At 58.0% G+C, this 12,599-nt stretch overlaps 1 protein-coding gene across 2 annotated transcripts; it reads left to right on the top strand.

Annotated features, from left to right (window-relative positions):
- Positions 1–507: 507 nt before the first annotated feature.
- CSDC2 (cold shock domain containing C2) lies at positions 508–12,478 on the top strand. 2 transcript variants are annotated; one of them, XM_072843774.1, is made up of 4 exons: positions 508–858; positions 8,314–8,609; positions 9,862–9,984; positions 10,597–12,478. In XM_072843774.1, the coding sequence occupies exons 2-4, from the start codon at positions 8,434–8,436 to the stop codon at positions 10,757–10,759; spliced, it is 462 nt and encodes a 153-aa protein (XP_072699875.1). In that variant the 5' UTR covers positions 508–858; positions 8,314–8,433; the 3' UTR covers positions 10,760–12,478. The 2 variants fall into 2 exon arrangements, with proteins under 2 accessions (XP_072699875.1, XP_072699874.1); XM_072843773.1 differs by lacking the exon at positions 508–858 and adding an exon at positions 2,341–2,471.
- The last annotated feature ends 121 nt before the right edge of the window (positions 12,479–12,599 follow it).

Raw genomic sequence — 12,599 nt, 5'->3', positions numbered from 1 at the left:
CAATTCAGTAGAAATATCTTCTACTGTGGGCCAGAGAAAGAGATGAGTTCCTGTGACTTGCCCATGTTCATGTACTCACAAGGATTTCCGCCAAGTGCGGGATAGGCCTGAGCACAGCGTTGGTGCTAATGGAGTCCAGGGGACACTTGGAGGATCCAGGGGGTAGAGGAAGGTCTGGGGGTCCCTGGAAACCCAGCAAGCCCACCCTCGTCTGGAGGACCCTCAGAGAGGGCTCCTTTCTACTGAGACCTCTGTTCTCCCAGCCTCACCCCTGGCCCTGGGGCCCCGACCCCACGACCCCAGCACAGGCGTGTGTACACACCCTCCCGCGCGCGCGCACACGCACACATGCACTCCACCCACTAGCTCTAATTGCCAGGAATGCAGGCTGTCCCAGCTACTCTCCCCCTGCATTCCTCAGAGCTACTCCCACCTGGCAGGGCAAATTATACCCTGGCCTGGCAATAAAAGCCACTTTCCAAAAAAAGAAGCTTTAGGGCCCCAAGAGAGACGCAGCTAACTCTCCCACCCCATCTGTGCCTGACTCAGGAGGCGGTGTCCTCCCCAAGGGAACAGGGCCCCATGTCCCTTTAAGCAGGGAGTACAAATTCGCATCCCAGTCCCTCCCTCCAGCTCTTCCTGACGTCAGGAGGAGGGCGTGTGTGAGTGAGTGAGTGAGGGGCTCGAGGTGCCGCATGCTCACACACACACACACACACACACACACACACACACAGCCGTACACACAACACATCTTTCAGACCCATCCCCTGCTGGCCAGCTCCTAGCGCCGGAGAGAGGCAGAGTGCTGAAGGCGGCCGCAGGAGGCAGTGTCCGGACCTCAGCTGCTGGGGAGAGGTAAGGGACTGGATGGGGGGCGAGGGCTCCCCAGCTCTAGACACTGGCTTTGGCAGGGGCAAAGCCAGGAGGCAGGACGCAGTGGGGCTGGGAAGGTGGGTACCTCCCCTGGGGCTGGCCCAGCCCCATTCAGTTTACAGAGTGGGGGTGGGTGGGTAGGAGGGTATGTAGATGAGCCCACCCTGTCCGTCCTCCTTCCCTCCCTCCCCCCCCCCTCCTGGCCCCCAAGGGAAGCCGAGGCCGTGTGGCTCCCTGTGGGAGCTTATGTGTCTGTGTGTGTGTCTGGGACTTGTGTCTGGCTCAAGAGGCAGAGAACAGCAGACACCTGCCAAGCCGCAGCCTCCTGTCTGGGAACCGGCTGGGGGGGGGGGGGGGTTGGGGGGGTGGAAGAGAAATGACTGGGGAATCATCGTGCTCCTACCAGATGCCAAAAGGGGAATGCAGCAGGGAGCCCCTGGAATTTGAGGCTGGGGCCAGGGAGGGAACATCTAGGGCAGGCAGACAGTTGGACCTGGAGCAGCTGTCTTGTCCTGACTCTATTTCGTCCCCAATGCGATGGGGATAATTGTGTTAATTGGCTTGGAGAGGTGGCTCCATGTAATTATCTTCGCCTCAGAGCCACCCCCACCCAGAGCTCTTGCCTCTCCGGAGGCCACTCCTCTCTCCTGCTTGCTGCTCAAGCTCTGACCTCCACCCTTGCCAGGGTGCAGCCCCTGAGGGGGCTGGAGCCCCCAGCTGTGGGATGTGGGGACTCGGGGCAGCCCGGGCTAGCCCCAAGTCCTTGAGTGGCCCGCCCGGCACAAGGAGTCCAGGCAAAGATAAGGGGTGATGCTGGCACCCACAAGGGAGACAGCAGGTTCCTGCCAAGCTGCCAGCCTGCAGGCTCTTCCTAGGGAGAGGGGAGGGACGCTGAGCGAGAACAATAATAAATACAGAGTGTGAACTGCTGCATCCGCTGGGGCTGGGGGAGGGGAGGAGGAAGTGGGCCCGGGGGGAGGGTGGGCAACCTCTCTGAGAGCCTGGCACCGTGCCCACCTGGATGTGCTCCCGAAGAGGCCTCTCGATGGGGAGGGGCAGTCTCCGGTCCCCTGGAGGATGGGGAGCCAGTTCCCCCAAACTGACTCCATCCCAGAGGCCTCTGAGCCCTCCAAATTATGGATGTTTCCTTCATCCAGACTCCCCCCGCCTACTTACCCCCACCATTTCCTTGAAGTCCTTTAACATCTATTTCCCATGTCTGTCCCACCCCTCTGGATCTGCCTGTCCCCCCTCCCACTCCAAATGAAAAGGTCTAAGCAGGAACTGGCCACACAGGGGCCTGGGAAAGGCCGAGCCAGAGCCCCCTCCCAGGTCTGGCAATGTTCACGGATGCCCACTGGCCGTGGAGGGGCTTTGGAGGGAGGACTAGGGGGTCCTACACAGCTGGCCCGCAGGGAGGGGACACCCACGGGCTGGTCTGGAGGCAGGTCCCCGAGATCGGCACCGGCAGAGGGCGCTCGGGGCCTGGCTGAGCCGGTCACGTCTGCTGGTCACAACCAGCACAGCCAAGTCCCAGAGCCTGGTGGGAAGGGGGCTTGGGACAGTTGGGACCTTTGTCCATGCGGAACAGCAAGGTAGGGAGCAGAAAGTAGTGGGGGGAGGGCTTCTCTCCTGCTCCAAAGCCGGTGGAATGATGGTCCTGGGGTGGTGGCATGACCCACTGGAAGGCCCTGGGCTTTGGGGTCACACTGACTTGAGTTCAGCTACTCTGAGTGTGACTTTGACCAATCCTTTCTTCTCTCTAGGGGGACCAGAGTGGGAAAGTCGCTTGCTCAGGCTCACACAGCCTGGCAGAGATGGGATGTTAGTGTGGCTCTTGCAGGGCCCATCCTGGCATCTTCACCCTCCCTGAGGCCAAGGAAGCTCCAGGGCCTTCATCACGACCACCTCCCCCAGGGCAGTCGGGGCATGTGACAAGGAGGGTTAGAGGGTCTCAATGAAGCTCAAACATTGGCTGGGGCAGCCCCTCACCCCCACACAGACACAGGCGCACACACTGTAGGGTGGGGAGGACCAGGTTTAATTAGGTCACCTCCAGCTGCTGGAGCAGCTTTGGCACTGATGTATTTTAAGGAATGTCTGGGTGACTGGGGGTGGGGAGGGGCCGGGGAACCGCCAGCTTCTGCCGGGTGGTCCTGAGGCTGTCTCCTCATGCTCCCTGGTGGCCCCTCTGGACGAGACCCCAATGTCCCCAAGCCCTCCCACCACCTCCGTGTCCTCCCTCTCTTTAAGTTGCTGTCTCCCCTCCTCCTCCTAGCTGCTCCTCCACGCCAGGGCTGGGGGCCAGGGCATTTTTATTGGGGGAGTTGTTTTTAAGCTTGTCAGAGTTGGCAAGTGATTCACCCAAGGTCATAGTCTGAGTCAGCACAAAGCCAGAAATAGAACCCCGAGCCCTGACTCCCAGATTTTTCTTCTCCAGGGGAGGGCGGGAGATGTCAGGGAGCTCCCTTCCACCCCCCAGAGGCCTCTCTGTAACCGCGTCACCCCCCACCTCTCCGGTGCAGAAGCACTGCTCCTGCCCAGCTGTGTGACCTCAGGAAGCTCTACCCCTCTCTGGGCCTCAGTTTACTCTTCTGAGGAATGGGACTAATGACAGTAATGATCACGTGGGGGTGCCGCGGGGACTACCTGAGGAAATGGGGCCAAGGACTTGGCACGCCACTGACATGTGGCTAACAATCAATACGTGGTAGCCATCCCTCCTGTCACCTTAGGACTTCTGGTGTTCTGGTTGGTCTGTCCCTCCCACTGGGCTGGGGGCCCCCTAAGGTCGGGGCTGTCTCCTCTTGTGTCTGTGGTCCCAACGCCTGGCATTCAGTTTCTTTTCAGTTACAAATGTCTGTGTGTGTATTTTTAAAATATTTTATTTATTTGACTGAGAGAGAGAGAGAGAGAGAGAGAGCACAAGCAGGGGGAGGGAGAGGGAGAAGCAGGCCACTGCTGAGTAGGGAGCCCCATGCGGGGCTCGATCCCAGGACCCCGGGATCATGACCTGAGCTGAAGGCAGACGGTAACCGACGGAGTCCCCCAGGCGCCCCTGTGTGCGTTTGACAACCTCAGAGGACAGTTGGACTGACCTTCAGTTGTCACCTGGACCAGTGATGATTCAAGCCGAGGAGAAAAGAGACCCAGAGAAGGTCAAGGACTTGCCTCAGATCACACAGCACTGGGAGGGTTGAGCCAATCTGCTTCCCCTAATCTGCCCAGGGCAAGAGGGATTCGCATGGTCAAGAGAGGACTCTGACAGCCATTTCCTGCCCCTTTCTTTTTTGGGGTAGCTGAGAATTGGAGGAGCCCCTACACCACGATGATGGTCACCTGCCCACAGGGCTGAGTCACTGTCCACAGCCCTGTGGCCCCGTGACACGGTATCACGGCCTTGCCTCATGTTACCTCTGAACCGCCGTGATGTTCTGGTGTCCCTGCCCCGGTCCTTCTGTCTGCAGGGTGCCAGGGCTTGGCCTTCACGCACGGAAATGGAAACGAGCTTGGCCGGGAAGGTCAGGGGCAGAAGGCAAGGACGCAGGTGCACACTCACAGGTGGTCACCTGACGTGGGCCAGCTGCCACTCTTAGCCCTGTGACAGATAAGGAAACTGAGGCTCAGACAGGGAGAGTCCCTGTGGAACCGGATTCTAGCCCAGGCCAGAAACGGTCCTGACCAGTTCTCGAACCTCTGACGGCCAGTTCTGAAGGGCATGGTTCGGGGCAACAGGTGCTCCCAGGCTGTCGGCCTGGGGTCCCTCGGGGGCTGGGCTTTAACTCTGAATTGAAACAAACCGTCTATAAACTCATCTGTTTCTCTGCCTTCGGAGGAGTTTAGTTCCTCCTTTCGGTTCCCAGGGAAAGTTCTTTCGGTAAAACGGTAAAACTCCAGCCGTGTTGTGGCTGAGCCAGGAACAGTTTATCCTCACGGGAAGAGCGCTGTTTGCCTTCGGGCAGATCTGGGCTTTGTCACCCACCTGCTGTGCGACCTTGGGTGAGTCACTTCTCCTCCCCAGGCATCTTGGTTTCCTTATCTGTCTAATAGAAACAGCGGGAATTCCAACCTTTCAGGGCAACTGGGAGATTTCAAAATGGAAAGTAGCCTCCGTAAAGCCTCTGGCACCGCGTACAGCAGCGTTCACACAATGAAAGCCCCGTCTTCACTTGATCCTTTCCGCAGCATCGCTCTGGGGAGAGGGTCTGAACCCCAGGCTGGCTCTGCATTCCCTCCTTCTCCCTGGCGGCCCACACTGCCCCGCTTTGTGCAGCATCCTCAGGACCAGGGCTCTGGCAGGGCCCAGAGAGGGAAGGTTGTCCAAGGTTACACACCGAGTCAGTAGCAACGCAGGGCCGGAACCCAGGGCTCCAGAGTCACAGTACCTGGGTTCAAGTCCTGGCTCAGACATTAATTGCTGTGTGGCCTTGGGTGAATGACTTAGTCTCTCTGGGCCTCAGTTTCCTCATCTGCTGCAGGAATTAAAAAGGAAGAAGGCCTCTCCCTGCCCTTATTCCATCCTCCTCCCTTCTGCTGCCTGGTCCCTTATGGGGAACTCGTTTTGGGGAGGGGAGTGGGGAGGGGCCGCCCTCAACACTAACCCTGGGTAATCAATCAATGCCTCTTTCCCCCTTCCCCACAAGAGGCCTTGGGTCAGGAGGCCTGGCCAGAGCAATGCCCGCTCAGCTGCGTCTCCCTGGTAACCGCTGTGGGCAGCCTCTGCCCCTCCTCCCCACGACCTCCCAGCACCGGCTGTCACCACCAAGCACAATACCAGCTCTGGGAATACTGTGCAGTGGGCAGGCCAGGGCCGCCCTGCTGCCTGGAGAGAAGGAAGCGGAGCTTCTGTCCACCTCCATCCCTGCCCAGGTGCGCTGGGGACACGCCGGCATGCACTGCAGGCCCCGACATCTCCTGCTTTCCTGCTGGTGTCATCTTAGGTAGCTTTGTCACCTGTTTTCCCTTTTGGTGACAGCTTTGTTGCGATATAATTCACCTACCATATAATTCAACTGTTTAAGGTGGACGAATCAGTGATTTTTAGTATGTTCGCCGAGTTGTGCAACAATGCCATAGCCAATTCTAGGACATTTTCATCACCCCAGAAAGAAGCTCCACACCCATTAGAATTTACTCCCCACCATCTCTTCCTCTTGGCTCCTGGCAGCCACAAATGTACTTTCTGACTCTGCGGATTTGTCTCTTCTGGACATTTCTCATGAACAGAATCATGCAGCGTGCTCTTCTGGGACTGGCTGCTTCTTCCACCCCGTGTGATTGTCTCAAGGCTCACCTATGCTGTAGCAGGCATCGAGACTCTGTTCCTCTTTGTGGCTGAATAATATTCCACTCTGTGGCCAGACAATAGTCTGTTTATCCACTCCTCTGTTGGCAGACTTCTGGGTTCTTTCCACTTTGAGCCTGTTGTGAATAACCCTGCTGTGAAGGTTCAGGTCCAAGTTTTTGTGTGATTGCGTTTTCTTTTCTCTCCAAACGGTAATAAAAATGCCACCCCTGGCCCTGTCTCCCAGAGCAGGCTCGGAAAGAAAACCCCCACCTCAGTTTGAGGGGGCCATGAGAGGCCTTCTCACTCCCCTGTAGCTCTCCTGGTGGGAGAGGGATGGGGGGGTTGTGGGGTCTGGGAAGGCTGCCCCTCCCCCCCACCCCAGGGATGGCAGTCACCGCATCACTCTGACCCAGAAAAAAGGCCACTTGCTGTGTGACCTTGAAAGGCAGCCAGGAGACCTGCCTCACTCACTGCTGGATGGCGTGACTCCCCAGCTCTTTCAGCCCTGCCACACTATGTTTTGGGGCAACCCTGCCCTGGGCACTCTAGGCTGGGGGTGGGGCACGAGATGGGGGCTAGAAATAGGACTGAGCCTCAGGGATTTATCTCTGGCACTGGGGCCTTTGGATGAGGAGATGAAGTAGTGAAGAATGGGGGGTGAGGAGGTGGAGAATCCTGCCGTCCTCACTCCTATATGACTGGATTATGAGAACTTTACACCCCAGGCTCAGCCAGGCCTCACCACAGCCTGTGAGGGAGTGAGGCAGGGTTTATCAGCTCCATTATACAGAAGAGGAGACTGAGGCCAGTGGAAGGGCTCTCCAGGGTTGGCAGCTAGTACACAGCAGAGCTGGGGTACCCCTGGTCCAGGTGTCCTGCCTGGCCCCACTGTGGCAGGCCTCCCGGCCCTGGCTTAGCCAACAGTCTGGCTCAGGGTTCTACAGCAGGGTCTTTTGGGGGCCGGGACTCCCCACGCCCTGTGGGAAGGGAACTATGTTCTCTTCCTCAGTAGAGGAAAATATAGGATGAATGTTTTCAAGGTCATCCAGACACTGAGCTGGTGATGAAAAAATTTCTATTGATGAGCATTTGATGATGGCAATTCTTTGGGTATCTCTGAGATGCCGGGTGCTGTCACCTACTCAATCATCGACCCCTCCTCAACCTTGCATGGTGAGTATTCTCAACCTCCTTTTAGAGCAGAGGAGAGTAGGGCTAAGGAGCACTCACCAAGATCCCCCAGGGCTCACCGCGCCCCAGCGACATGAAGAGTCATTGAATCCTTACAGCAACCCCTCTGTGAAGTAAGAACCAGCACTATTCCCATTTTACAGAGGAAAGTGACTCAAAGTTTAAGAGTGTTGATCAAGGCTGGCACAGCCAGTTGGGTACAGGAGGCAGGATTCCCACCTGGGTCCGGAGCCCACACTCCCACCCGCTGTGTTGGACCTGCTGAAGGCACCGAGTTACAGTGACAAAGCTGAGATTCGAACCCAGGTGTGCAGATTTGAAGCTGCTAACTCTTATGCCAAATGGTGTTCCAGACCATCCCTGGCCACTTTACCCATCCCACCTCCAAGGCCCCTGGAGTTAGAGAATTGAGCTTCAAGGTGGAGGGACTTCAGACCTTCCCGTGTGACCAAATACCACAGATGGGGGGCTCCATCAGCAGACATTTACTTCTCACGGTTCTGGAGGCTGCAAGTCTGAGATCAGGGCGCCAGCACGGTCTGGTTCTAGTGCCCTCTTCCTATTTTGTAGACAGCTCCCATCTCCCTGTGTCCTCACGGGGCATAGGGGAAGCAAAGGCTCTGGGTCTCTTCTTACAAGGGTGCTCATCCTGTCGTGGGGTGCCTCCTGACCTCACCCACACTTAATGACCTCCAAAGGTCCCATCTCCAAATACCACCACGTTGGGGGATAGGACTTCAACATATAACTTTTAGGGGAAAGCATTCAGCCCATACGAAGGTTATATGAACTTTTTTTGTCTTTCTGGTGAGGACCCTGAGTCACGGGGGGCTCCTGAGCGGCCTGAAGTCACCCTGTGAGGACTGGCAAGGAGGTCCAAACCTCCAGACTCATGCCTGGAGTCCAGGAGCTGCTCATTGTGGACCACACTCACCTGTACCCCTCTCTCCCCATTCCAGACGGAGCCTGTGGCTGGTGTGGCTGCCGAGCAGGGCCAGGCCGGGCCCTGCCCGCAAGGACGCCCAAGCTCTTCGGCCCCAGCGCCCGGGAGCCCGCCAGGCTCTCTCGCTGAACCTGCCATGACTTCTGAGCCCACGTCACCCCCAACGGTGCCCCCTCTCCACTCCCCCAAATCTCCTGTCTGGCCCACCTTCCCCTTCCACCGGGAGGGCAGCAGGGTCTGGGAGCGCGGCGGCATCTCATCCCGGGACCTGCCCAGTCCTCTGCCCACCAAGCGGACCAGGACGTATTCAGCGTGAGTACCTGCCATCGCCCAGGCTCCGGTGATCTTTCCCCAGGACAGGGCTCCAGCCCTAGCCTTGTCCAACCCCTGTTGTCCTCACTCAAGGACAGGGGAGCTGTGTACGGGCCTTGCAGTAACTACTGTGTTTGTTCATTCATTCATTCATTCATTCATTCATTCATTCATTCTTCGCTCCACTAAGATTGGCTGAACACCTGACCAGGGGATCCAGTGATAAATGGGACAGTCTCCACCCAAAAACTGCCTACAGTCCAGAAGGAATTCGTCTACCATTCACCTCTATGCAGCAGGGTTGGGGGAGAGGACACAGCGTCAGGCGTCAGGAAGGACGAGGCCCTAGTAGGTTTGCAAGACATGTTAGGTGGAGAAGGAAGCTGGGTGTTCCAGGTACCTAGGTCAGCACAGACCAGAACGGAAGCATGGTGCTGACCTCTGGTGAGGGGTGGGTCGGCTAGGCAGAGACCAGCCTTGGGCCTCTGGGGTAGGTCACTAGCCCGGGTCACACAGGGGAGGTGATTTGGGGAAACCACAAGGGAGCCTGACTTGCCTTGGCCAAAGAAGAGGTTTTTGGTTTTGCCTTAGGTAAACCCTATGCTCAAGGTGGGGGTTGAGCTTTCGACCCCAAGATTAAGTCGTGTGCTCTGCCCATTGAGCCAGCTGGGTGTTCCTAAAGGAGAAGGTTTAAAAATAATAAATAAATAAATAAATAAATAAATAAATAAATAAATAAATAAATAAATAAAGGAGAGGGTTTTGATGGCAAGCACTGATTGTCCCCTGTGTTCAACCCAAGGCCAGGCATAGAGCAGATGCTTAATAAATGATGAATGAGTGGATGAGTGACGAATAAGTGAATAGGATACTATGACCTCAATAGATAGTGAGCTCCCCATTTTGAGAGGTATTCAAGTTTAGGCTGGGCATTCTTCACTCTTACCACAGGAGCCCATGTAAGCCCAAATAATCTCAGGAGGGGAGGGTGCTGTGCAGAGAGGGACATTGGTTGGGAGTCTGGAGACCCACTTGCTATTCACCCTGGGAGGGCCAGTTCCCCTTTCTGGGCCTCAGTCTCCTTATTATCCAACAGGACCACAAGAGAGCATAACTGTGTGCAGTTTCTGGCCTGGGGAGGGTTTTCCGCAACCGTGGGATGGGGTCTGCAGGCAGGGCTGTGGGAGGGCTATGGGAGTCCAGGGAGGGGAGTCCCCAGGGCACAGCTCTAACCCTCCTGCTCTATCCTCAGGACAGCCCGTGCCTCGGCTGGCCCAGTGTTCAAGGGCGTCTGTAAGCAGTTCTCACGCTCCCAGGGCCACGGCTTCATCACCCCCGAAAATGGCTCCGAGGACATCTTTGTGCATGTATCTGAGTGAGTATCTGAGTTGTCCCTCCCACCTCCCTACTCCTTGAGGCAGTGCCTCAAGAAATGCCTCTCCAGGCCTCTCCCCTGGCTGGCCTAAGTCGGTGTTCTGGCATCTTTCTCCTCCTCTTGCAGGGGCTGCAGGTGTGTGGGAGGAGGAAGAGGGCTGGAGCCAGGTGGGAAGGGGTCGCCCAGGCCCCAGGACCCCCAGAACCACTGGCTGATCTGTGGGATCCAGCATCATGGGAACAGAGAGGGCTGGGCCAGCCCCCAGGTCCTTCAGCTCGGAGGGTAGACAGATACCGGAGGGATGATGTAGGCCAGGCCCCCCGCCCTGATGCCGGGCAAGACCTGGGGGGCACCGAGCTTCTCTAGGCCTCTGCACTTCCATTTTTTATTTATTTATTTTTTTTGCCTCTGCACTTCCTTTGACTTTCATATCTCAATCCCCAAACAGAATAGACCGGGGGGGGGGGGGGGGGACACCGTTTTGGGTTCCCATTTTACAGATGAGAGAGCCGGAGCTCTGAGAAGGGGGGAGGAGGCCCTCAGGCCAGCCTGCAGCGGGTCGGGGAGCAGGGCCTGCTGCTGGGCTGACAATGCCCCTCTCCCGCCCACCAGCATCGAGGGGGAGTACGTGCCAGTGGAAGGCGACGAGGTGACCTACAAGATGTGCCCCATCCCACCCAAGAACCAGAAGTTCCAGGCCGTGGAGGTGGTGCTCACCCAGTTGGCCCCACACACTCCCCACGAGACGTGGTCCGGCCAGGTCGTGGGCTCCTAGGCTGGGTGGCTCATGTGTCAGGCGCCGGGCGGGCGGGGAGCCACACAGGGTAGATGGGCAGCAGCGGGCTCCAGGCCCCCCTGCACTGGCTGACCCCATCCCCTGGGCGGCCTCAGCATACACGTCTGTCTGTCTGTGCTCGTGGCCGTGAGCGTGTGCCTCCATCTCTCCTCCCCCCCAGTGCCCTGTGACTGTTGTGTGAGCTGGACCAAGGGGAGGCCAGCAGACCTGCCTCCTCTGTGTCCTTGCTCTCGTTCCCCTCCCTGCCACATCCGCACAGGACCCTCTCACCCTCCTGTCCACTGAGCCTCCGAGGGCCCGCGTCAGGCCTGGGCCTGGGCGGCAGGGGGCACCAGTGGGCCCATCCCTACAAGCTTGTTCCCCTTGCCTCTGCCCCAGGCCTGGCCCAGGGACCAGACTCTGCTTCTGCTACTCACACCCCTGCCCTGGACTTGGGTCTCCCACCGTGGCCTGTACCCCTTCCCTCAGAAGCCAGGCCTGGGAGGTTCTGGGGGAGCCTCCCAGCCTCTGGCAGGGGAGAGAGGGCAGCCCTTGGAGTCAGACAGACCCCTCCTCACTGCCATGGGCCCAGCCTTCCTTTCTTCCATCGGCTCTCTCTCAGCATCCCGGAGAGGCAGGCGAGGAGCTGAGGGCAGAAGGCGGTTTTGGCGTCTGGGTTTTGCCAGCCACAGTTCTCCTCAGCCTAGCGATGGCTCTGCGGATTCAAGGTTGTGTCCCCTCCCCAGGCCACATTGAGCCACAGATCTGCGGAGGGGTGGGGGCACATCTCTCGCAGCTTGGGTGGAGCCGGCTTTGCCCCGACCCACAAACTCCGCTGATGCTCTGCCCAGGCCCAGATAAGACGGCTGCTGAGGACCTGGTGATACAGACGCACGTCCCCTCAGGCAGGGCCAGGCACGGGCACCCACAGAATGGCCCTCAGCCTGAGACCACCAGCCATGCAGGCCCTTGCTGGACCCTCTTTCTAAAGCTGCAGTAGGACTGCTGGCCCCCAGCGGCCAGGGGCTGAGGGGAGTGTGTGTGCGTGTGTGTACGTGTATGTGTGTTTGTGTGCATTCACTTTTGGGTGGGGGGTTAGGCTGCCCTGGGAGAGGCTTTGCCTCCATCCCCACCACACACCTTCCCAGAGAACACATCATTTGATGGGAAAAGAAATGGCAGCCTGCCAGGGACAGTGACCCTTGTGAGACCCGGTCTGTGAATAAAACAGGGGCTAAATGCCCAGGATGAGGGGTTATCTGTTTAGAAGGATCCTCAGCCTCACAGATTCCTCGAGGCCCTAGGGTAGAGATCAGATCAGTTGGGGTACGTGCACCCCCACCCGTGTTCCCAATCCCTACCAGGTTGGTCCCCACAAACTGGGAACGGCCCCAGCTGGACACCCCACTCTGAGCTGGAGCTTCTGACAAGGCCTGAGGACTTGCCCCAGAGGAACAAGGACTTCCTGGCTTCCTCAGTAGGTTTATCGGTGCAGGTTAACTCCTGGGAGCCCCCAAGACTCCCTCCTGTGAGCAGACCCCCCCATTTTTAGGCACTAGCCAGGAGATAGGATGTGGCTGCCTAGGAGGCAGAGGGACGGCAGGCTCCTGCATACCCACAGCCCCGCAGTGTCGAGTCCGAAATCCTCCCAAGACCCCCAGCCGCCTGGACGCCCCCCATCCTTCCTAACACTGGCAATAAACCCTCAACTGTGACTCAGCCTCGCCCAGGGATGCCTCTGTCTGTCTGGGTCCCAGGGGAATGGCTTGGGGAGGGTACCCCACACAACCTTTATTTAGGGCTTTCACGGCCCACTCTCCTCAAGCACATCAAAGACATC

This window comes from Canis lupus, chromosome 11 (assembly GCF_048164855.1).
Source record: "Canis lupus baileyi chromosome 11, mCanLup2.hap1, whole genome shotgun sequence".
Classification (NCBI taxonomy): Eukaryota; Metazoa; Chordata; class Mammalia; order Carnivora; family Canidae; genus Canis; species Canis lupus.
Note: the sequence above shows the minus strand (reverse complement) of the source record. Positions and strands in the feature narration are given on the sequence as shown.

Bases quoted from the DNA above. Each gene is read 5' to 3' on its own strand.
- CSDC2 (XM_072843773.1), top strand. The intron at 8,610-9,861 runs GTGAGTACCTGC...CTCTATCCTCAG, and splicing joins CGGACCAGGACGTATTCAGC to GACAGCCCGTGCCTCGGCTG. The intron at 9,985-10,596 runs GTGAGTATCTGA...CCCGCCCACCAG, and splicing joins ATCTTTGTGCATGTATCTGA to CATCGAGGGGGAGTACGTGC.